The sequence below is a fragment of the Sus scrofa genome, chromosome 8 (assembly GCF_000003025.6).
Source record: "Sus scrofa isolate TJ Tabasco breed Duroc chromosome 8, Sscrofa11.1, whole genome shotgun sequence".
NCBI classification, from domain to species: domain Eukaryota; kingdom Metazoa; phylum Chordata; class Mammalia; order Artiodactyla; family Suidae; genus Sus; species Sus scrofa.
The window spans coordinates 133,737,550-133,763,339 of record NC_010450.4 but is presented as its reverse complement, the minus strand read 5'-3'; the positions used below and the strand labels follow the sequence as shown (position 1 = coordinate 133,763,339).

Below are 25,790 nucleotides of genomic sequence, written 5' to 3'. Positions count from 1 at the left end.
CTTTCCACCACGGTCACGACAGATCTGTCCACACCCACACAACATGCTCTCGTGCAGGACGCCGGGTGTCTCTGGGCGGGGCTCACCCACCCACCTGTGATCTGACTCTCTGGTCTCTTCCCTCCGTTTCACGCTCCTAGAAATTTCCAAATTTCCCCCTGCTGGTTTCCTCCTTGCTCTTCATGAGCACGCCCAACTCTCTCCCACTTTTAAAAGCAAAGCAAAACGCTGTACATATACAAATACACAGCCTCCTATAGCCGAGGTCACCTCCGTCCATCTCTCTTGTCCTGTCCTCACTCCGTTTCCGCAAAGGCTGAGTCCACACTGTCTCTTCGCACGCCCATCACTGTTCGACTCACTGCTCTCTGGTGCCACTGTTCCAGGAACTTTCAAACTGGCGAACCTCAGGGCATCGTTCAGTCTCCGTCTTCCTGGGTCCCTCTGTTACAGGACAGCGTGCACTGCTCTCCTCCTCCTCGCACTTTTCTCTCTCGAGTTCCATCATCAGCGGCTCCTGATCCTCCCCGTGCTGCTACCGACCCGTTCCTGTCCTGCATCCTTTCGGGGTTCCTCTTCTTTCATTAAACATTCATATTCTCCGTGGTTCATCCTCAGCGTGTGGCTCAGGTGGCAGGAGGAGCCACCAGTATCTCTGACTCCCTCGAGGGCCCCAAGGAACACATCTCTGCAGCAGTCCTCCAAAGATGCACCCAGAAACTTCCCCCACCGGAGCCTCCAACTGCCTACGGGACACCTCCACCTAAGAGCTCACTCGTAGTTTAGACCAACACCCCAGGCGGAATCTACCCTCCACATGTCCCTTCCTCAGCGACGAGGAAGCACCTCCACCAAGTTTCCCAAATTGGCGAGCGAGGAGTCGGCCTGGCTTTGGCCCCTTCTCCTCTCCGGCCCCAGCGCCTGGAGCGCGTCACGGGCGCCGCAGGCCTCCAAGAAAAAGGAGGAGCTCTTCCTAGGACAGAAAACCCGTCACGAGGTGCCTCTTACGCATCTTGAGTCGTATTTACTTTTTTGCCCCTCTCTGATACAAACTCATACTCTTGAACTATCTATAGACACTTGTACACATCGAAATGTTTGTGGCTTTTATGGTGACCCATGCTTTAATTTCATTTTTTTAAAAAGATGTATTTTCCTTTATTTATTTATTTGTTGGCTGCACCCATGGCATGAGGAAATTCCTGGATCAGGGATGGAACCCAAGCCACAGCAATGATAACACTGAATCCTTAATCAACCGTGAGGCCAGCAGGAAACGCCTCATGGCTTAACTTCTTACTCTAACTAACTACCTCCTTGGTTAATTTAGCTCAGTTAGTTCCCATCTGGCTATTTACCTTTGAAGGACTCAAGAATCACATCACATTGTCAAGGGACATGTCCCTTCCCTGAGCCCCACATACCCTTTTTTTTTTTCCCCTCCTTTTTAGGGCCGCACCCTCAGCATATGGAGGGTCCCAGGCTAGGGGTCAAATCAGAGCTACAGCTGCGGCCCTACGCCAGAGCCACAGCAACGCGGGATCCGAGCCGCGTCTGCAACCTACACCACAGCTCACGGCAACGCCGGATCCTTAACCCACTGAGCAAGGCCAGCGATCGAACCGTCAACGTCATGGTTCCTAGTCAGATTCGTTTCCACTGCGCCATGACGGGAACTCCAAGTTCCCCACACACTTAGACAACTCTATTTTCATGGGGCCATAAAACCCTCCTGTGTCTCTAATATTCCATTTCTTTGGTATTACACTATCTGTCCATGTAGTTGATGTTTCTCCATCAGAATTACATGTTTATCTTCCTCCTGATGCTTCTGATTCACAGAACTGGACTGAATCTTATCTCAGAAACACCAACGTACAGTACAATGTATAGCACAATGCCTATTTATTTGACCCAAATTGACTGACTGAGTCAGGAATGCACAATCAGAGAATAAATGAAGGGACAAGCCAACAAACACAGACTATACTGGGGGGGGGGGCCTGCCAACTGTCCAATTAGCCTTTAGCTTGGTGTGAATTAACACATAAACAATGTAATTCAGCACATACTCAACATGAAATTATTTCAGCATAAATGGTTTATAATCTTTGCTTTATCTTGCCATGTCTTTATTTTTAATGCACTAACAACAATAAGAGACACAAAATTCCCTAGGAAAAACAACTGCTAAGCACGTTACCTTACTTATTACTCTTCACACCAGCTCCACATGGATATTCTCAGTTTAGAGCCCAGAAAGTGAAGGTGACTGTCCCTCTCAAGGGCAACAGCCACCTAGAGGTCTAACCTCCTACATAAGAACAACACACTGAGAAGTGCAAGCTGGCGAAGAAGTGCACGGCCACCTCCTGCACATGAGACATCGGCCTTGGTCCTCAACTGAGCGTTAAGAAAATACCATGAGATGCATACGCTCCAGGCAAGAGACTGGAAAATAGCCCCTCCTAAAATAACAACACAGCCTTGGCGGAAAGGTCTCCCCACTTTGTTCAGCCAGGTCAGCTTACCACTGGAAAAGACTCACTCCTGCACACAGAACTCCCAGTCAGTGTTTCAGTACCTCATTCTTAAATAGCAGTGTAGAGATTAGTATCACCAGACATCTGACAACTACGCTGATAGGAAAGAAAAGAATATAAACAGTAATTTGGAGCAGATAACAATGAAAGAAGCCTAAGAAAATTTGAACAAAGTTTAATATTTTTAGAGGGATGAGGAGATACTGCACAAGAAAGAATTCAAGGAAATTAAAAATATGACAGCACAAAGTTAACCAGACAAATTAATATCTGATAGACAGAGGTGCAGAAAAAGGGAATATATAAAACAAAGGGGACAATATTAACAAATAAATATTCCAAAATATTTTCCCAGAATTGAAAAACACAAATTTACAAATCGGGAAGGTTCATCACGAAGCCTTAGGAACCTTTCAAAATTTTACTGACGAGAAAAAGAAGAACCCAGAAAACTTCAGACAGAGACAGACTGACAGAGACCAAACAATAAAAAGATCTAGTGCGTTTGGGAGGGAGACAGTGCATCACAGATGCAGGGGAATGAGAAAAGCCCAGGAGCCAGAGAAACGGGAGAAGAGAAAGGGGGGAGAGAGACGGAGAGAGAGAGGAAGAGGGACAAGGAGAGAGAGATGGGGGACAGTGGGGAGGGGGAGAGAGAGAGAGAGAGAGAGAGAGAGAGAGAGGGAAGGGGAAAGAGAGGAGAAGAGAGATAGGTCAAGGCAGAGAGAGCGGGATTGGGGGGGGAAGGAGGAGACACAAGGAAAGGCAGAAACTGAGACGTTTACGTTACAAAGTCTGGGGAAAAGGGGGTTCTAGACAAGAATGGGAAAACGGTGGCGGTTTACCCTAAGGCTCATCTATGGATAATATTTACACCAGGGTCAGAAGAGTGTAGGCACTGACTCCTGTTTGAACAAATGCTGTGTTTCTATGAAAGGATGAAGAAGAGGGCAGCATGGATGAGTGAATCTTCGTACGCTGGGTTTGGAGGGATGGGGAATAATTCTCCTATTTCTCAGAAAAAAGTCAATTAAAATCGCATCATCAAGAAACAGCAGGAAAAGTATGTTCCACAAAAGCTGAAGAGGTAAGTGGCAACACCAATTAGCAGTGCAGGGCAGTAGGGCACCTCTAAGCCCACGGAACTACTTAACTTTCTAAACTAGGTACATGCACATCTTCCATAAAAATTTAAAAACTATTTTTTAAAATCCCCACTAAGATTGCTACAAGTAATCAATTCGACAAGATGCATTAAAACATTAACTCTATTTTGACTCTCTAGAGCCTACAATTATCCTCCTGCAAGGCCTCTTACAGAAAATCCACCAGACAACAAAGCGAGCTGAGATGATTCTTCTAAATGTACAGGGCACTTGGGCAATTCCACCATCTGCTGCCAGAAACCATCACTTCCAAGGATAACAGAAATAACCTCAGCGGTCACTTACAACCTATCCTCCTTCCAAGTATCAGCCATCAGAGGAACATTTTACAAAAGGCTCAGCATCTTCCTTCCATCTGTTAGAACGAAGGGGAGTCTATTCTGTCTGGATCGCCCATCAAGTCACACGAGAGCAAATTGAAAGCGGGGAATGAAAAACATCAAGCTGCTTAAACACTGACTTAGCATTTTCTCCTGACCGGGGACTTCTGACAACCTTGAGGTTCCCGCGGCACCACCCGGTCCCAGGAGGCAGGTGCTGGCCGCCGGACTCACCCTATTAAACACTGGCAGCATCATGTACAGCTTCTCCTCCTGCTCCTTCTGAGTCATGTGCCGGGGAGGGTGGCACAACTCGGTGAAGAGACGGCGCAGGTGCATCAGGCCCAGGGCGTTGTCTTGCGGGCTGCACTCCTCCTGCCTCGGCCGCCCCATGATTCTCTTCACCATGTTCATCTTGGCTGGTTGGGGATCAACACGCCGACTCCTGCAGGAAGACCACAGACAGGCAGGACGTCAGCGTCGCGACCAGGTCGAGGATGCCTGCAAGCACTTACTAAGAGTCTGAAAAATAAAAAATTCTGTCTACACTGTTTTCTCTACTTCTTTCAACAGAAAAGGTAGGAAGGCAAGGCTAATTTTGATAAATCCCCTTACGTGACAAATGGTGACTATGCCACTCAATGTTCCTACTGCCTCTGCCACAATTTGTATAAAATATAAAACATTAAATGTAAAAAACTAACTAGACAAGCAACAAGCATTTTTAATTAAGTTGGGTATCAAGTTCAATAAAGGGATCACAAACCTTATAATTAATATGCTGCTTAACAGTGGACTAGATGTAAAAAGAAAAAAAAAAAAGAATAGAAAGTTTACCTTTACCTCAAAACGTCCAAAACAATGGGAAAAAAAACCCACAAAGCTTTCTATTTTTTATTATTAGTAGTATTATTTATTTATTTATTTTTGCCTTTTTTTTTTTTTTTTTTTTTTTTTAAGGGCCACACCTGCAGCATATGCAAGTTCCCAGGCTAGGGTTGAATCGGAGCTATAGCTGCTGGCCTACACCACGGCCACAGCAATGCCAGACCCTAGCCACATCTGTGACCTACACCACAGCTCTCGGTAACGCTGGATCCCCAACCCCCAGAGTGAGGCCAGGGATTAAACCCACATCTTCATGGATACTAGTTGGATTCATTTCCACTGCACCACAATGGGAACTCCCTATTTTTAATTATTTAACTTTTCTGTAGATGGAGGATTACAGTTGGGGTACCTGCTGAAGCGCTTATGTTATAGTTTGAAACGTACAAATTAAATGATACACCCAATACATTGTAAATCATACGAAAAAAATGAAAATTATGTAACTGAAGACCATTTTTTCAAACTATAGTTTGAAACCCTTTGGCAGGTCATGCTAACTCATTTAGTAGATCGTGGCAAGCAATTAAAAATAAAAATAAATAGACTATAATATCATAAATCAACTATATTTCAATAAAAATGTTTTAAATAAAATAGAAGATACTGGAATACATGTAATAAGGGTAATTATTATTTCATGAAACTTACTTTAGCTAAGAGTATATTTGTGTATTGAATCACGATGTAAATGTATCCCTGGCTAGAGCTGCAGTTAAGAAATAAACAAACCAACCACTGGGTTAGAACATACACCAGAATCAATAACACTAAGCTTTCAGAGAGCATCGCCAGCCCTTTTCAACTGCCACTAACTGTGCCAGCAATTAGCTAATTTCAGACACAAAAGCAGGATATCTCACACAAGGAACCAGGAAGGCTGGGCGGACAATATGGATATACAGAACGTGGGTAAAAGGCAATTTGCTTTTTAATCTATAGAAAAGCAGGAATAACCTGAAGATTAATTTTTAATTTTGCAACATAAGCCTAGTAATGCCATTTCTAAAGAAATGAGACTATTGCAAGGCTAGAGCTTTATTTACTAAACATGTGTCTACTGATGTTTTAAAAACCATAAGAAGAACCAGCATCTTAAACATGCTTGTCCTTGAGAATTTGGAGTGGATTCCCCGTTTGGCTGCGGGCTTATTTTATGCATTCATTCCACCTGTGCCTCATCGCAGGTGAGGGTCGGGAAGACACACTCTGCCTGGGGCTCTGCCGGTGGCTGCTCGGTGCCACGTGATGACCTGCTTAAGGAGCACTCGATACCTCGAAGGTATCCAGTCACAGGAAGAGAGCTCAGACCGCAGGCAGGGGCAGGCAGAGCCTCTGAACTACAAGAGGCAAGCAGCGAACATCGGTCTGGTTCAAAGTTCTCCAAGTATATAAAGAAAACGATTTCAACAAACCCATTTCAACAGCCTACTATGTGCTGGCATATTTTGTCCTGGAAGCCTCCAGGACAAAAATAAAATTTGAAGTGAACTATAAAACTTGTGTAAATGTGCCATCATTTTAGATTAAGCACAGACTCTCTTTGTCCTTAACTTATAGCTTCAGTTCAACAACCTAAAGTGTGTGGATATGAGTTATGGAATTCAGGATCCCCTCACACTTCAAAAAACGTTTTCAAGAGACCACCAGCCTCCAGAGGGGTCTATGTCACTAAAACGTCAAACATCATTCGTTACTCAGGGAGCTTCAGAGCATTTTCAGACCATTTATTCCTTTGCTTCTCATTCCAACATAAGCAAGTAGGCCAAGGAAAGGATTAATTCTACCTTGAAGCGAGGCCTAAGCCAGAACAACTTGCCCAAAATCTCATAATGAAAAAGAACTGAATGAGAATCTAGCAATCCCATCTTCTGGTCCTGTCCTTCCTGCTCACTCATATTCATAGGACTTTTGTAAATTACAGAATTTTTGGCAACTGTGGCTCTAGAATATTTCTTCAGCATCAAGCAGCAATTAGAAAGCAAAAGAAACCTTTTTCTGAAGCTATACTAATCAACTTTTGTATCAGTAACCACACATACACATAATCACACAATGATAAGACATTAATCGAATATAATTAAACTATTGTACCATCATTATTTAATATTTATCAGATACAAAGAGATATATATATATATCAATCACCTAAATGGATTTACTGGTATTTTTCAATTACTCAGTCTCAGAGATGGAAGAAGAAAAAAAAAAAATCAGATTCTTCCTTTTCTTCTAATTTACCAAAAACACTTATGCATATCAGATGGCTGGCTCACTGCATTGTCTGCATGTCAATGTTTATAATTCAAAGTACAATTCAGACCAAGAATGTTTAAATTACTTTTCAGCAGTGAAAAAGCAGAAAAGAACAGGCATTTTTGGTCAAATATGTACCAACACGACCATATAAAACATCATTTTAGGGGAAAGGTTCTAAATTCCCTCCAATCTTGGGTTTCCCTCACCTGTAAAATCTTTCCTCAAAGTCTTTTGGGGGGGGGTTGGTCTTTTTTTGCCATTTTTTTAAGAGCCGCTCCCGCGGCATATGGAGGTTCCCAGGCTAGGGGTCAAATCTGAGCCGGAGCCACCAGCCTACGCCAGAGCCACAGCAACAGGGATCCGAGCCACGTCTGCAACCCACACCACAGCTCACGGCAACGCTGGATCTCAACCCACTGAGCAAGGCTAGGGATTGAACCCACAACCCCATGATTCATAGTTGGATTCGTTAACCACTCAGCCACGACGGGAACTCCCCCTCAAAGTCTTTTTGTAATGCACACATAAAACAACGTCACTTCTGTAAAGCGCTAAGCACATTATTATCAGTAAATTTTTAAAATTACTTTTCTTCTATCAGCTTGATCATGAAACAATACTTTCACATCGACAATTTTAGTTATTTAAGCAAGTAAGTAAAGGAAACAGCCATAGACCCTTACAAAATTATGTTTTAGAGACATACAAAATAATAAGCAAAAAATGAAGGCAACATGTCTTTCTTAGTTAGATGCTCAGTAAGAGGTTTAAAGAACAATACAGAAGAGGTAGGCAAAATACAGCAACCCGAAGGACAAATCACAGAATGACTGTTTTGGGGTAATATTATTAGGGGTTTTCAAAATATTTACAAAGATGATTGTGCATAAGAACTAGTTTTCTAATACAAACTCTATTTTGTTTCACAAGAGAGAAGTGTTTGCACTGCCAACAGGGGGTTATTTAAATAGCGATGAGATAATTACCGCAATGAGCCCAGACAGTATTTCTTATTCTAATCCCATGTGTTCAGGCTTGAAAATCCTTTGGAAATGCCTGAAAAATTGTTTTAATCCTTTACACAGTTTGTCATTATTTAAATTATAGAAGGGTATAGAATAAGTAAATAGCCTAAATTTGTAAAAATATATTTGTCAAGTAATTAATGGCCTTTGAGTAGCTCAGCTCAAAACCTGAAGTAGCTTTTCTAAGTAACTCCTTAATTCCACAAAAAATAAACTTCTCACGTGACCGGGAAAATCTTACGGTTTCATCAAAGAATCAGAAGTCATTCTTCAGGTTTTTAATTTTTTCTTCACCTTTCTGGGGGGAAATCTTGTTTTTTTCTTACCGTGTGAAGAACCGAGGCAAAACTTCTTACATTTTTGAAGAATGAAGGCAAAACGGAGAGGCTCCCAACGACTGTGTCTATAACCCAGCGATCCAACCCACAGGTTGAAAAAGAACTGTAAATGCAGTCCCGACTGAGAACTTAAAATTTCTACCTGCTGAGACATGGAGCTGTTCGCCTTCAGGAACAGTCCCATCAGATGTCAGCCCACCTGTGAGACACTCTACGATCAGAGCAGCCACCCCAGTGACATGGCAAAGACCTTTTCCCAGCATCCCCGCATCATCGTCTCCTACACGTACACTGCCCTGGACCATTTCTCAAAACAGCTTGTCTTCTTTTTGGGGCCACACCAGCAGCACAACGTGGGATCCGAGCCACGTCTGCTACCTACACCGCAGCTCACGGCAACGCCGGATCCTTAACCCGCTGAGCAAAGCCAGGGATCAAACCCGTATCCTCATGGATCCTCGTCAGGTTCCACTGAGCCACAACGGGAACGTCCCCAAAACACCTTTTCGATGTGCTTGACTTTCTCTCCTCATAGACACAAGGATATTCCAAAGCGCCGAGCACCCGGCCTCCGTTTAAGGAGACCGCTGCACTTGGGTGATGCTCAGTTCCGAGCAGCCACTGCTGACAGCTCCCTGACACTTTATTGAACCCCTCCTGCCAGGACGCCCGCTGCTGTTTCGGGAGCCCCAGAGGCACATTTACCCCAAGAGTTAAGCGACAGTTAAGTTACCTGATAGGATTAATACAGTATAATTACATTAGATTATAGAGTAAGTAAACTTGGCAGGCTGGCGTGAGAGTCCCCAGCATTCTCGGGAAGTATATCTTTATAAGGAAATGTATGCAAAATTTGTATGAAAGAGCTGTCAAAGAATTTTTGTGGCACAATGCCTCTGTGCATGGTGACTGATTAGTACCAACATATTTTGCATGAAACGTATTTCCCTATTGTAGCTCCGCATCTCCACTAGCCTCCAGCTCGAGTCATTGCACTCTGGGATCAGGGATCAGTGGCTGGACGGCACGGGGCAGGGGGACTGGCCTCAGGAGTGAGGTGCACGTTGGTCGGCCTAAAACTTCCCAAGGCCCGGCACCAGCAGGGGTTTCTCCGTTGCTGACATTGTAAGTTCAGAAGTCTTACCCCGAGGTTGTGACTTTGAGCCCACCCACCTTGCTCACTCCCTAAATCTGTGGTCTTCTCTGGAAATGCTCATTCTTCTTGACTCTGCTCAGTTCTCCTATTCTTCAGCAGAGACCAGACCATACTTGCTCTCTTTGAGGGCCTTCACAACTGCACCTTCAGCTCTCTTGGGCTCCCAGCCTCCACACACTTCCGTCCATGCTGGATGGATTCAACCACACAATTCCTTCGTTTCTAACTGTGGCTTGCTGGAAACTGTGGAGAAAATTCTTAAATCTGCAGATTGCTTACCACATAAACTTATGATTTTATAAAATTATTATTTACATAAATAAAGATGAATAATCCCAGAGTTCCTGTCGTGGCTCATCAATAACAAACCCAACCAGTGTCCAGGATGACACGGGTCTGATCCCTAGCCTCGCTCAGTGGGTTAAGGATCCAGCGTTGCGTGCGCTGTAGTGTAGGCTGCAGATGCAGCTCGAATCCTGCATTGCTGTGGCTGTGGTGTAGGGCAGCAGCTATAGCTCCGATTCAACCCCTAGCCTGGGAACTTTCATATGCCTCGAGTGAGGTCCTAAGAAGACAATAATAATAATAATAATAATAATAATAATTACTAATTCCAAATGGGTTAAAGATCTAAACAAATAAAATATTGGAAGCAAATCTAAAAGGAAATACTTATAACAGGATAAAAACTCTTCTCAAAACAGAAAAAAGATTTATACCTAAAAATACCACAAAGTTAAGAAAACAAGCAACAAAAAGGCAAAAATAATAGCAAGCCTAATAACAAAGTATTGTCCAATAATAACTAGACTCTCCATGGAACTTCTAAAATCAACAACCCAATAACAAAATAAGAATGGACTAGAATTAGACTAGCTGCAGTAAAAATACTATGCATATGAAATGTGATACAACAGACACATGAAAGGACACTTAAAATCACTAATAACCAGAGAAATGCAAATCAAAACAAGTACCACTGTTTGCTCAGTGAGGCAAAAACAGGATTTACAAAAGACATACATAGGAAGAATAGAAAAAATGGAAGTGTATACCTTGTTGATTGAGAATATAAACTAGCAGCCTTTTTAGGGCAATCTCACAGTATCAACACACCTACTCTTTCATGTAGTAATATCTTTTCAAGGAAGCTGTCCTAGCACAACTGATTACAATACAAAAAGTCAGAAAGAGCCTAGTCCTTTACTGGATGAACAGGGAACTCATGGAACATCGGCATTATGCAAGAGTACCATTCATAAACGTTAGGAGGAGAAAAAGAAGCCAAATTATAAACAATCAGAGTTTTAGCACCAGAATGTAAGGAGCTTAGAAGTCATTGCTCCTGTACTTACACAAAGAAACAGCTGAATAAACTGGAAACCAAGGACTTTTCTGGAACCCTCAGAGAACTGCGGATACAGAGCCGAGTAATCCCTGAAATCTGGAGCGACAAGCCAAACCAGAAAGTCACAGAAGATATATGCTTATCTGGAACAGAAATCCAGGAGCCAGAAACGGTGGGAAGATTTAAATGCGAAGTGTGAGAACTGCTGCAGGTTAAAGACGGGCGACACTGAGAGGGAGAAACTCCTGGGGGCCACACCTTTCAGGCCCCCAACGCACCTCTCCCTGGGGTGCAGTTCTGGGAACCCTACCAGATTCTTTTTCGCAGAGAAGACCTGGGAACGATCCCCTCCTGGCTCTGGCAGAGGAGCCATCACCGTGAAGTTCCCAGAGCGCACTCCACGACAAAGGCCTGCTTTCCAGAGGAAAAGACTGCGTCTCCCTTTAGGGAAGGGCGCGGCTCGCCCCCAACCCCCCGCAAGCCCTCCGGTCTCACTTAGGGCAGGTGGAGGGTAGCTCAAGGAAGAAAGAGCCCAGGGGAAATACTTGCGAAGGTCACAGCCCAGAGGCACAGGCCCATGACAGCGGGGAAAATTAATCACAGGATTATAGAACTGTTCCCGCTTTCCACACTTCACAACCACGGACTATGCTTACAAAAGAATCAAAAGGAAAGGCTAGAAATCAGAAGTATTGTCACAGGATTTTCTGCTCTGGAGCAGGAGCTTATGGATCTGGCTTTGTCTCTGCAGCGGCTCAGGTTGCTGCTATGGCACAGGTTTGATCCCTGGCCCAGCGCAGCGGGTTAAGGATCTGGCATTGCCCCAGTTGCGGTGGTAAGTTACAGCTATGGCTCAGACTCAAGCCCTGGCCTGAGAACTCCCATATCTCGCAGGTGCAGCCAAAAAAAAAAAAAAAAAAGTACTATAACAGACATGAAGAATGCTTTGATGACCTCAAAGGATATGGTTAAGGAAAGAATCAGTGACTCTGGAAATAAATCCACAGAAGCTTCCAGAAGGAGAAAAATAAAGAAGGGAGGCAACAGTATATTTGAAACAATAATGTCTAAGAACTTGGCAACATTAGTGCCAGATACAAGCTACAGATGAAGCTCAGAGAATATCAAGCCAGATTCAGCACCTAAAAGGGCACATTTAGGCACATGGTATATTCCAACTACAGAAGGTCGAAGATAAGGAGAGAAGCCTGAAGGGGGGGGAGGGCAGGGAGCGTAGGAACACTACCTGCAAAAGAGCAAGAGGGGACAATGCAATGGACTTCTCAGCCAAAGCTTGCAAAAGCAAGAGGAGAAAGGAGGCAAAGAGAGTGTGGGAAGAAAAACCTACCAGCTTAGAATTCTAAAGCCAACGAAATTATCCTTCAAACGTGGAGGAAAAGAATTTCTAAGACCATCAAAATGCGAAATTTACTGTGAGGGGACCTGTCATGCTAGAAATTGTAAGTTTTTCAGGGAGAAAAAAAATGATGTAGGTCAGAAAACTGTATCGGAACACGCTGTGTTTTCCTGTGCTTCACAGGTTGTAGGTATGTATTTTTCACAAATTGAAGGTCTGTGGCAACCCTGTGGTGTCAGATAGTCAGCATCTTTTAGGAATAAAATATGTTTTTATTAAGGCAGGCACGTTATCTTTTTAGATGCGATATTACTGCACATTTGACAGACAGCAGTAAAGTGTGAACACAACTATGCTGTGCACTAGGGGCCCCCAAAATTGGCCTGACTTGCTTTATTGTGACAGCGATGGTCCCTTTGTTGAGGCGGTCTGGAGTATCTCCAGGGGATGCCTTCTTTACATAACAGAAGGCTGTCAGAGAAGGAATAAATGAAAGTAATTTTTTTTACTATCCTTAACTGATCTAAACGATTGCTTTTAAATAATAGCGATAATGAACTGGGTGATTATAGTTTATGAATTAATGAGACGAATAACGGCAATGCCAGAAGGAATTGGGAATACCTTCATAAGATACTCATACTATATCTCAGTAATAAAGTGTTATTTGAAGGCAGATGAATATAAGGAAAAAAATGAACCCTCTAGGGCAACCACTAGAATTTTTTTTTTTAAGTTTAATTGAAACACAAGGAAATCATGTAAAATGCTCAGTTAAAATCAGAGAAGACAGAGGGAAATAGAAGGAATCAAATAATAAATCCAACAAATAGGAAAGTTATAAAGAGGACAGACGTTAATCAACCATATCAATAATCACTTTAAATGTGAACGGTTCCTTTGCGCCATATTTTAGATTTCACGTATAAGTGATCTCCTACGGTACTGGTCTTTCTGACTACCTAAAATAAGGCGCAGATGAACCTACCTACGAAACAGAAAGAGATTCACAGACGTGGCGAACAGACCTGTGGTTGCCAAGAGGGAGTGGGGTGGAGTGGGAGTCTGGGGTTAGTGGACGGAAACAATGACAGTGAGACTGGAGAAGCAGTCAGGTCCTGCCGTCCAGCGCAGGGAACTATGTCCAGTCTCTGGGGATAGACCATGATGCAAGAGAATATAAGAGAGGGAGTGTGTGTGTGTGTGTGTATGTGTGTGAGACCAGGTCACTTTGCTGTGGAGCAGAAAGTGGCACAACATTGTAAATCAACTATAATTTTTGAAAAAGAGAAAAATGTGAACAGTCTAAATCTACCCATTAAAAGACAGAACGTCAGAATGGATTAAAAAAACACATCACAGCTATACATATGGCACCTACAAGAAAGCCACCTGAAGGATAAATCATCAGATAGGTTGAGAGCAAAGAGACAGAGGGAGCGACACTACGCTAACTCCAGAAAAGGAAAGCTGCAGTAGCTCTATTACTTTCAGACGCTGCCTTCTTTAGAACAGGGGGAAATCAGGGATAGTTAAAGGTATTACATGCTGACAAAGGGGTCAGTTCTCTAAGAGGACTTAACCATCCTTGATGTGTATAAACCGAACATGAAAATTCGACATGAATTATTTACTTATTTATTTATTTTTGCTTTTCAGGGCTACACCCATGCTATATGGAAGTTCCCAGACTAGGGGTCAAATCGGAGCTACAACTACCGGCCTTCGCCGCAGCAATGTGGGATCCAAGCCGTGTCTGCGATTTACACCACAGCTCACAGCAACACCGGATCCTTAACCCAAGGAACAAGGCCAGGAATCGAACCTGTGTCCTCATGGATACTAGTCAGGTTCGTAAGCCACTGAGCCATGACGGGAACGCCTGAAAATTCCACATGAATAGAACTGATGGAACTGAAGGGAGGAAAAAAGTCCACTATGGGAACTGGAGACATCAACAGCCCTCATGCAATAATTGATAGATCAAGTGTGCAGGAAATCAATATAGAGTTTACTGTACTGTCAATCAGCTAGAATGACAGTGATGTCTACAAAACATTCCATCCAACGACAGCAGAATACACATTCTTCTTAAACTCATATGGAACACTCACCCAGACAGATCACACACTTAACACTCTAACAAATTCAAAAGAAATCATGAAAAATATGCTCTCAGATCACAATGGAATTAAAGAGAAGATTAGTAACAAGACAGCTGGAAAAGCCCCAAAGATTTGGAAATTCAACAACATGCATCTAAATAATATGAGTCAAATAAGAGTCAAGAGGAATCTTAAAACAGCTTATTTATTCATTAACAAAAATTCTTTTCTTCTTTTTACATCCATACCTGCATCACACGGAAGTTCTCATGCCAGGGGTCAAATGGGAGCTGCAGCTACAGGCCTATGCCACGGCCACAGCAATGCCAGGTCCAAGCAGCATCTATGACCTAACACCACAGCTTACAGCAATGCCAGATCCTTAATCCACTGAGTGAGGCTAGGGATTGAACCCACATCCCCTTGGACACTATGTCAGGACCTTAACCTGCTGAGCCACAAGGGGAACTGCCAAAATATTTTCAAGTAAATGAAAATATAACTTATCAAAATATATAAAATGCAGTGAACGATGCTTTTAGAGGGAAATTTGTAGCACTAAACACATATATTACAAAAGAATAAAGACATAAAAATAGCCTAATCTTCTACCTGAGGAAACTGAGCAATTTAAGCTTAAATGAAGCAAAAGGAAAGAAATAACAAATTAAGGCAACAAATCAACCAAGTTGAAAACATGAGAAGAGAGAAAAACCAAGAAAACCAAAGCCAGGTTCTTGAAAGGATGGATTAGTCAGTCACACTACATATGTCTTGAGTGCATCTTCCCTAGAGCTCATCAGTTTTCTTTAGAAAAACAAAGCAGATACCACTTCTCTGATTTAAAACCTCTGCGGATTCACTATTGCCTAAGAATAAACCAAAGCACCTTAATTGAGCATCTAAATTCTTAGACACTCTGGCCCCTTTTATATTTCTAGCCTCCTCTCTCACTCAGCCACCTGCCCACAATTCTGCTACACTGAAAGCATCTCCCAGCCTCAGTGGGTTCTTTAGCCCTCTGTGTATCCGTGTGGGGTGTTCTTTCTGCCAAGGACGCCCCTCTTCCACTTCTCCTCGCAGCTAAGGTCTAAGGTCCTGTTTTCAGAGACGTCTTTCCCAAACCTCCAGGCAGCATCTATTGCTTTCTCTGACCATGGTCCTTTACCGGCATAAAATATTCATCAGTGAGAGAGACAATACAGCATAGTGGTTACACAGGCTCTTCAATTAATTGCCCGGATTCAAATCGAAGCTGTCCCAGCTGTGTCACTTGATCAGATCGGTCCCCATCCTTGTGCATCAAATTCCTCACATGGGAGAAGCGTACCGAACAGAACCCACCCCAGAGCGGCTTGCAGCACAGTTCACCACATGGGCACCACACAGAAAACCCTTCAGGGTTACGTCTGGCATGAGTGCTCAGTGACCGACAGCTACTACGACTGCTATCCTAGTAAAAAACATACACCAACTAGTGGTTATTTACTCCCGTAAACGTGTAATTTCTTCAGTAGTGGGAACCAAATCTTATTTAACGTTGTATCCCTAGTTTTTAGTCGGTGGTGGGTGAATAAATGTTAAGAGACTTACCCGGGGTCATACGCCCAGGATATGCTACCATCCCATTCACGGGCAGACATTCTGAATTCCGGATGTGGCAGTTTTACTATTCCTCACAAAAAATTACATTACACATACAACTTTTAAAAACGTACACTTTGTATATCCTAGTTCTCGCTGTAAGGAAATTCTTCAGAGCTAATTAACACTGACATTCTGGAACATCTCCAGAAAAAAATTACATTTACAGGGAGTTCCCGTCATGGCTCAGGGGAAATGAAGCTGACTAGCATCCATGAGAACACAGGTTCGATCCCTGGCCTCGCTCAGTGGGTTAAGGATCCGGCGTTGCCATGAGCTGTGGCATAGGTCACAGACGTGGCATGGGTCCTGCACTGCTGTGGCTGTGGTGCGGGCCGGCAGCTGCAGCTCTGATTGGACCCCTCGCCTGGGAACCTCCATATGCTGCAGGTGCGGCCCTAAGAAAAAGAATAATTTAATTGACAACCATTTACCCTTCATTGAAAAGTTATCAAATTGCTTAAATAAAGATCATTTTGGAGTTCCCGTCGTGGCGCAGTGCTTAACGAATCCAACTGGGAGCCATGAGGTTGTGGGCTCGATCCCTGGCCTCGCTCAGTGGCTTAAGGATCCAGCGTTGCCATGAGCTGTGGTGTAGGTCGCAGACGTGGCTCAGATCCTGTGTTGCTGTGGCTGTGGTGTAGGCCACCAGCTGTAGCTCCGATTAGCTGGGAGCCTCCATAAGCCGCAGTTGCAGCTCTAGAAAAGACAAAAGACCAAAAAAAAAAAAAAAAAAAAATTCTCTCTGCTTAATTATCAATACCTCTCATTAAATTATGAATTCCCTGAAAGCAGGCTGTACTCTCCAAATCCTTGACAACTAGCCGAGGACTTAGCACAAAGTAGAAATGAACACGTGAACGTGCAGCAACTCCCACGGCTCCCAGGCAAAGTCCACCCTTCAGAGCCCTTCACCAGCTGTTCCCCCGCCTCCCACTCACACTGGTCTCCTGCAGGTCTCCTTGCTGTGCCTCCAGAGTTCCGTCCCCACACATACCCTGCACCCTCTCTCGGGGACAGGGGATCCCCTCAGCTCGACTACATTCAGCTGATTACCAATCATCCTTCAAATCTCGGCTCCGCCGTCCAGCCTCTCTCTTCTGGGAAGCAATTCCTGATCCCTCAATTTGATAAAGACGTCCCTTCTTTGTTCCCATACCATCCTGCCCAAATCGTTGTCATTGCTCAGTTAAAGACATGTCTTTAACAAATGAGTACAAAGTGATCCAAAAAATTTAGACAATACATGAATAAGTTAAGGTTAATAACAAGCCAGTGAGAAGAAGAATTTTCTCTAAATTCCTTACATTTATTTTAAAACTAGAAGGCTTAGAAGATAACTTTGTTCTTTCTGGCTCCAGTTCAATTGTGTTTCTTGAAAAAAATAATAAGCTATTACTACATGACCATTTTTGTTGAGAGGTATTAAGTATCCCAGAGCGTATTTTTTAAAAGTACTCAGGGAAAACTGGTGTACATTCAGAAAGTAAGAACCAGGAATGCGAATGCAGGGCCAGAAACAAACAAAATCACTACTAATAGTTAGGTTTGGTTGGTAAGCAGACGATGACAAAACAAAAGGCAATAAGCGGACTTCTCCACAGGGAATTGGTGCATCGAGCACAAACTGAGAATGAGGAATACGCAGGAGAAGACGGCGGCTCCAAGGACCGATATCACATCATCAGTGAGTGAGCTGCAGTGGCTGCTGCGGTCTGAACGCGAGGCAAGGAAAACGACAAATGGAAACGACGGCGCAGATGCGAATCAGTAAAACCCCACAGATGAAAAGGGAATAAAACAAGATCAACAAAAACAGCAATGGTAAATACTCGCTCCTGCACAGACTGATTATACAGTAGCAGGGTTTAAACTATGAATTCCTACACTTTCATTTTTCTAAAAACATCAACATTGATACGTGCAGGTACGTTTGGCCCTACCAATTAGTTATCTTAGAAGGCTACGTCCACATCGTAAGGCTGGCATGGCTTAAAGTACTCTAAACATTGCTTTCAAGGCATTTTACAAGCTAAAAATCAATGTCATCATACATCATGTTTTGCCAAAAATAGAATTAACCTACCTTACTCACTTGCCTTAGTTTCCAAACTTCCTCCAAATAACTTTTGCAGATTACTGAATATCAAATCCTTTCAAAAAGATTGAAAATTCACCACTAATACATTACAGACTCTGCGGCTGATTGGGCGGGGGGGGGGGGGATTCTATATAGCTTCTGAGCAACGGCTTTGTTGAAATTTCATTTCAGTGTCTCCCTTCCAAATGCAAGTCACTGTGGGAGTACCAACTCCAGTTTTTACCCCCTCCAGGGTGTAGCTACATTTTTTTCTAAAATTCCAAATACATCAGCATACAACCTTCCTTAAAAGTGACACGACTGCCTGCAATGAGATGATTAAAACCCTTTGCAAGCTATGAAAATCAAAACCTATTGTGTACCTAATTCTGAAGCTATCTTTTTTTTTTTTTTTTTTTTGTCTTTTTGCTATTTCTTGGGCCGCTCCCGCGGCATATGGAGGTTCCCAGGCTAGGGGTCCAATCGGAGCTGTAGCCACCAGCCTACGCCAGAGCCACAGCAACGCGGGATCCAAGTTGCGTCTGCAACCTACACCACAGCTCACGGCAACGCCGGATCGTTAACCCACTGAGCAAGGGCAGGGACCGAACCCGCAACCTCATGGTTCCTAGTCGGATTCGTTAAACGCTGCGCCACGACGGGAACTCCTGAAGCTACCTTCTGCAATATCTCACCTCTCAGTCTCGGCTCACGCCCCATCACCTAACTCCTGTTCCCTGAATAAGCCACACAAGTTTAAACTCTTGATGCTTTTCCCACCTGGTCTTCCCTTTCCCTGAAATGACTTTCTCAGATTTTTTTTTTTTTTTTAACTGCCTGGCAACCTATCATGGACAGTTCATGACCTTACTTAATCCCCTAACAGTTTAAACTTAACTCCATAGTAACAACCTGACCACTGACTCAAAGAAATCGCTATAAGGCACTCCCACTCCACCTGAATCTCGCTGCTCCAGCTCCTTAGCTCTGCCTTCAGTAATGTATATTCACCATGTCCTTGTCATCAAGGCAGTTAAGACCCTAATTTGAAAAACAGATCTTTTAAAAATATTCAGATGAAAATATCTTTATAACCTCAGGGTAAGGAAGAATGTCTTTTAAAAAAAAACGACACACACACACACACACAAACACTTGATCTTATCAAAACTGAAACACTTTTGTATATGAAAAATCAACAGAAAACACAATCCACAAATTGGGAACAAAATATTTGGAATACCAATAAAGAACAAAAGAACATTAGATCCAAAATATGTAAAGGATGGCTATAAATCAATGAAGCAAACCACTCCCTAACAGAAAAACGGACAAAAGACAAATAGGCATTTCTCAAAAAAGAAAACATATGACCACAAATCTATCAAAGGATGCATAATCTTATCAGTAATAAACAGAAATTAATACATAATTTTCTGTCTGTCCTTTGCTCCTTGTTGTAAGAATGCTTGTTCATGTACCCCGTGTGTGTGTCTGTGCCAGTCCTATCATCCACCTACCCCAAATCCACAAATACTCATTCACCTAGAAAAGCAGGCATTCAGCGTCCACATCAAGCCTCTCCATGAGGGTTGCACTAACAGTCAGCAGCTGACAGCCCAGTCGGATCCCATCTGAGGCTTTTCCTCAACCCACCCCACCCAGGTAGAGTAAAACCACCTTAGGAGTTATGAAGGGTGTCCACCGCCACTCGCTGAAAATGAACCGAGTGTGAGATGTAGTGCTTGCCGCCGTACCTGAAGCACTGAAGATAACTAATAAATGTAGTATGGACGGTTGAATGAAGAGCTGGATGGATGCGGTGAGGCAGGAGATCTTCCTGCTGATACCTTACTTATTAACTTTTCCATAAAATCCTCTATCAAAGTTATTTTAAATACTCTTTATTCACTTAATAGAGGTATATGAATGAAAACAATTAGGAGACTTATGAAGTCTTTAGAGAAGTATACTTTGAAATATCAAAGGTGGTACTTCTGTAAGTCTTCAGATAAAGCTCTTTGCTAATCAGAGCACTGTTGTTTCCCTATAATTGTGGCAATAAACCTTCTCTAAGTGAAACACAAAAGTGTCTCCTGGATGAGGGTACAGGCACATTCTCACAAAACGGGTTGAGGGACGGGGGTTGAAGAGTGAAGGGGTTGAAAAGAGGGGAAAATAATGAGAAAGCTACATCTTTCTATTCTCCCACCAGAGCAAAACATAAGAACGATTACCACAAACAGCCACGTCCTAATTAACATCATGTCACTGTTGACCCCATGTAGCCTATTTTTAAAAGTGCCTCTGGGGAAGAATGAGAGGAGACATTCTATTCCTACCAGTTTGCTATTTAACGCATTTTATAATTCCATCTGAAATACTAACACCAATATTTAGAATATACTGCCTCTTATCTCTGGGAAGTTAATTAAAGTGAAATATTCTGCAGAGTGCAATCCAGTTTACCATATTTTTCTTAGAGCAGTCTCATCCTCCTCTTAGAGGAAACGCCACGTAGAGAAATCCATAAAATACGACCTTGAATAAACTGACCCCCTGACACTGGGCAGCCAGCTATTTACCAGGTCTATTTATTTATTTTAAACATTCCGAAATAAAGCCTGACTCTCATTATTTTGTGGAACAGGCTTAAAAAGCACTCATTTTTATTTCAGGATGGGAGGATCAAGCGCATCGAGGAGCTATTATTCTCATGCTGCTACTTTTACGTTTTATAATTAACCTCTCAACCAGAGCTGGGGGACAACAGGAAAGGAAGGCCCTACAACTAAAATCTCCCAGAGCAATTATTTGTTACTAGAATAGCATGGTTAAATAAAGTTAAATAAAAACCTAGTTATCTCAAATGTCTAAGCTTTTGAATGCAATTGCTTAAACAGAAAATATAAGCTATACAAAATAAAATTTTCTATAAATGAAGGGTATGAAGTTTCTTTTTGTTAAATGCCTTCCCCCTACAAGTTTTGATTCGTATTACGCACAGTTTTCTAGGCAGAGAACAGCATCATGCGAAGATGTGGGATTCAAGAAAAGGGTGATTATTGTTCAGCTTTATTTTTTGTTTTGAAATTATATTCAGGAAAGTTATTGTATGATCAGAACTGAGTGATTCCAAGATGTCTCACTGAATTTTGGTTTATGCATATATGTGTTCCTAGTAGTACAGAAATTCATTCGAAAACACTAAGAGTGACACCAGTTTTGATTACTTGAACTATCTGGACTGGTTTTTCAAAGTAACTTTTCCTACAGTGAAACTTGCTGTTACTTATCCAGGTTTTTAAAAAACGTAAGCTTACCTTTAATTTTTGAATAATTAATGCCACTTAATATACTCTCAAACTTCAGACAAAATAACTCATTTAATTTCAAATGCAAATTTCTCCTAAAAAGCAAAATTTAACACTTTAAACAAAATGGAGACACACGAGACAATTTTATTTAACCGCATTTTTAAATGGGTTTTCACTTAGCTTTTTTATTCTTCTGACATTAAAAAATTCTCCTGAAGGAAACTTTATATGCACCATAAGTAACAAAAAAACAAAATCAAAAACAAACTTGTAACAGTAGGAGCATTTGGCTGAAAGCTTTTTTTCTTAAACACGTGTGACTGTCAGAGTGACACAAACAGGTAGAGTGCGGACAGACAGCTTCATCGTCTAGAAGAGGCGGGGCAACTCCGTCCGTGGTGAGACCTACCGTGTGGAACAAACTGCGAGGAAACGGGACCTGGCTCAGAGAGTGAAGCGCCAAACCAGTCAGCTTTTAGTTCCAGGATCGGAGGGAAGAGGGGAAATAAAGCAGGGTTCTTTCCTATGTCAGTAAATAATTGTGCAGCTTTTAATAACAAAATTAATCCGAGCTTCTTCCCATCCTCCGACAAGCCTACCTGCGGTCTCCGTCAGCAGAAAATCACACTGGAAATACTAAGATGGTTCTGTAGTATTCAGGAGTTTAGAGTTGGCTTTAACAAAAGAGAGCAATTTTCAATGAGTATTTTGGAGTCATTACAACCCTGATATAATGTACCATTCCTTCCATGGAATTATGGTTCCGGAGGATGACTTTTGCACTATAATAGTCAATTTTTTTCTTTTGCCTTTTTAGGGCCGCCCCTGTGGCATATGGAAGTTCCCAGGCTAGGGGTCGAACTGGAGCTGCAGCTGCCAGTCTACACCAGAGCCACAGCCACAGCAATGTGCTATCCGAACAGCATTTGCAACCTAACACCGCACCTTGCAGCAACGCCAAACCCTTAATCCACCGAGCGGGGCCAGGGATCAAACCCACATCCTCATGGACACTAGTCAGGTTCTTAACCTGCTGAGCCACAATGGGAACTCCATATATAATATTCTGAATCAAGGCTAAATTATGAAAAGAAGAAAAGTACATTATAAACTGTCAGCCACTGTTGTTCTAGGTAGATCCTTGGGATACAGTGGTGAACGCCAGCAACAACGAGCACGTGTGGCATTTGTTAGGAAGTGACAGTTCTTTCAGGAGATGTGATTTCGTGGTGCTTAGAGTCTGCGATGATACAGGGGTTGCATGCTATACCTCGGAAGCACAAGACTCTGGGGAAAAGCACAGCAGAGAAACCTAATCCAGCTGCAGGGGCAGGGCTGTGGGGAGGAGCAGTGTCAGGAAAGATTGCGCACGAGATTTTTCAACAACAGAAGACAACACATGGGCTTCACTGGCCCACCCACAGGCGATACTAGCCCATCAGGTTTTTGTAGCTTTGTTTTCTGCATGTTCATTCTTCACACGCGAACCCTCTGCACATGGTTTGTAATCAGTTTTTCCAAGTGGAAAACACCAGCCATTCTGCCCTTGAATCACTTTAAGAGTCTAAAGGGACAGGACCAGCAATTAGCAGCCAGGGCTGGAGTTGATCCCTAAGGAACTCCTGTTTCCTGCCTCTGCGTCAGTTTTTGTCTGGGAAATAACAGCTGAGCTCCATAACAAAGTACGATGCTGGGCATTTTCACAGAAATGTGTTCACCGATTTCTCACCGCAAGTGGTATAATGTCTACTTTACAGGTGAAGAAACCGCAGTTCACAGAGCTTAAAGCAACCTGACTTGCCCAGAAGACCCAATAACTAACATAAGGTGAAATGTGAATTCGAGACACTTAACTCCAAGACCAGGGCTCTTCCTACAAGGTGGAAGGTGTCTCTTCATCTTTATGAAATACTTATATATGTGAAAGCATCTGTGACTTGATTTTCTACTAACAAATGATAGTACTATTTGTTCTTCTCTAAAAACATTTGGGCAAAATTACCCCAAGTATTTTTGTCCCCGAGAAGTTACAAAAACACACAAAACCCATGTTTACTCTGCGTATCTTCCACCAAGGGCGTAACCAGACTGGCAGCAAGAAACAGGATTCGTGAGTAATGTCTTGGCTGAGAGTTCTCAGTAGCTTGAACTAAGCGTCTGACATTTGACAGAGCAGGGAAATGTCACACACAGCGAAGGACGCTTTCTCGGCCTCGAGTTTCCTGCCCCTTTGGTGCAAGTCTCCCCCCATCCGTAAACCACGGGCTCAACCCAAATATGGACTGGTGCTTGGAATATTAAGAGATCACTTCCTGGCAGAACTCACTGAAGTAAATTACAAATAAAAACATGACTAGAAATTAAATACCATAAGGTATTATGTAATGCACCATGTTCTGAGCAATTTTTTGATTACAGAAAAATGAGATAATAGCCTTAGAAAAAATTTACCCCAACATCACAAGAAACTATTCATCGTAGTCTTCTGTGGATAAAATAATACGCTTTTATGCCATTTTTGCAAAATGATTATTTTCTGATTTAAAGGAAAATTCAGGTTTCATGGACTATTTCCCCTGTATTTTCACGATAAATGTACATGTCAACTACTTCTGCCCTGTCTAGGGTTCCTTACTTTGTTCTCAGGCTAAGCCAAGGGGTAACGGTAGGTTCATTTCACACCGGCTCATGAGAGCTGGTTGTCGAATTATTGACAGCCTGAGACCAGCCACGGCGAGAACATTTACACCAAAGAAATCAACAAATACAAAAAAAAAGGAAAAAAAGGAAAAAAACCTAGGGCAGTAAGCTGGGTCCCCCCCCAAGAGCCTGTTGTTAAACATCCGTCAGCAAAGCACTGCTCTGGCCCCACCAGCACTTGAGAAGCCCACCTTTTGTTGACTTCATTGTGTCTCTTCTTTTTCTCTTTAAACTCTGATTTTGTGCTTTTACTTATTTTTTCCCCAAAGCCTACCCTTGAAAATATTGAGACTTAACTTCAAAGAGTTACAATATCATGACTAAGGATCTAAAGTAAACATATTCTTCCACCAAAATGTTCTCACAGGAAACGTCTCCCTGCTTTCTTGTCTGAATGGTCTGGTTTAGCACTTGCTCTGCGACTTTCCAAGCAGTCTCTTCCTTGTGCGGTTGCTAAGGGTAGAATTTTAGTCCCCGATACGAATATTTTGCTTGAAGCTTGTACATGTGTTCCTCATAAAACATAAATGTATGTAATAGCAATAGAAAAATGTCTAGTCTAAGAAAGTAATAAATTATACAGTGTTACGTATCACAGACCTTCTGCATCAAGTAGGGATCAACATTACACACGTGAGAAAGAGGACAAAGTCTATCAGTCCGCTTTTACTGAAGAAGAGACACAGGGAAGAGGCTGCAACTTCTGTAAAGGCAGCGAGAACTCAATTAGGCAGAAGGTTTTCTTCCAAGAGCAGGGTTTCCACAGACTCCTAGGCAAATAAAATAGGCTCTTGCTGCAATTTAGGTTCAGCCAATCACACCTACTTGCCCGAGTTCCGAAAGGCAGAAGTGAAGCAGAAACCACACTCTTGCTGACGTGTATGTTTTCAAGCTGGTGTTAGCAGAGGCTTCCGCATCCAGTAATTACCCTCCTGGTTGCTGGGAGATGGGCAGTGACACACACATCTGGCTGGCCACACCACCGTGTGTGTTCTAGAGCAACTTAAAGGAAAAGTTGGCAAACTTTTCCTTCAAGGGCTAGACAATAAATACCATGTGGTTTCTGCTGTCATTGTCATGTGAAAGTAATGACAGATAAGAAGTCAGCTGAAACCTATGGCTGTATGCTAAGGAAACCTTACGTATGGGTACTGAAGTTTGAAATTCATAAAATGCGTAGGTGCCACAAAACAGTATTCAACCCTTTGTACTGCTGGTGGGAATATAAGTTGGTGTAACCACCACAGAAAACAGTACAGAGGTTCCTCAGCATATTAAAAATAGAACTGCCACACGAATCAGCCATTTCACTCCTGGATATTTACTGAAGAAAATTAAAACACTAACTTGAAAAGATAATGGACCCCCACGTTCACTGCGGCACTATATACAGCAGCCAGTACATCCAAACACCCTGACTGAGTGTCTGCTGACAAATGAACGGACGCAGTGGAAGATTACTCAGCCAAAAAAGAAGGAAATCTTGCCATTTGTGACAACACAGGTGGGCTCTAAGGACATGCGCTAAGTCAAATAAGTCAGAC

General features: G+C 42.7%; 1 protein-coding gene across 1 annotated transcript in view; it reads right to left on the bottom strand.

Moving 5' to 3' along the window:
• WDFY3 (WD repeat and FYVE domain containing 3) overlaps window positions 1-25,790 on the bottom strand; it is a 274,276-nt gene that overhangs the window by 176,521 nt on the left and 71,965 nt on the right. Inside the window, 1 exon segment of the mRNA XM_021101795.1 lies at window positions 4,264-4,474. Coding sequence (XP_020957454.1) covers window positions 4,264-4,443 — 180 coding nt within the window. The 5' untranslated portion in view covers window positions 4,444-4,474.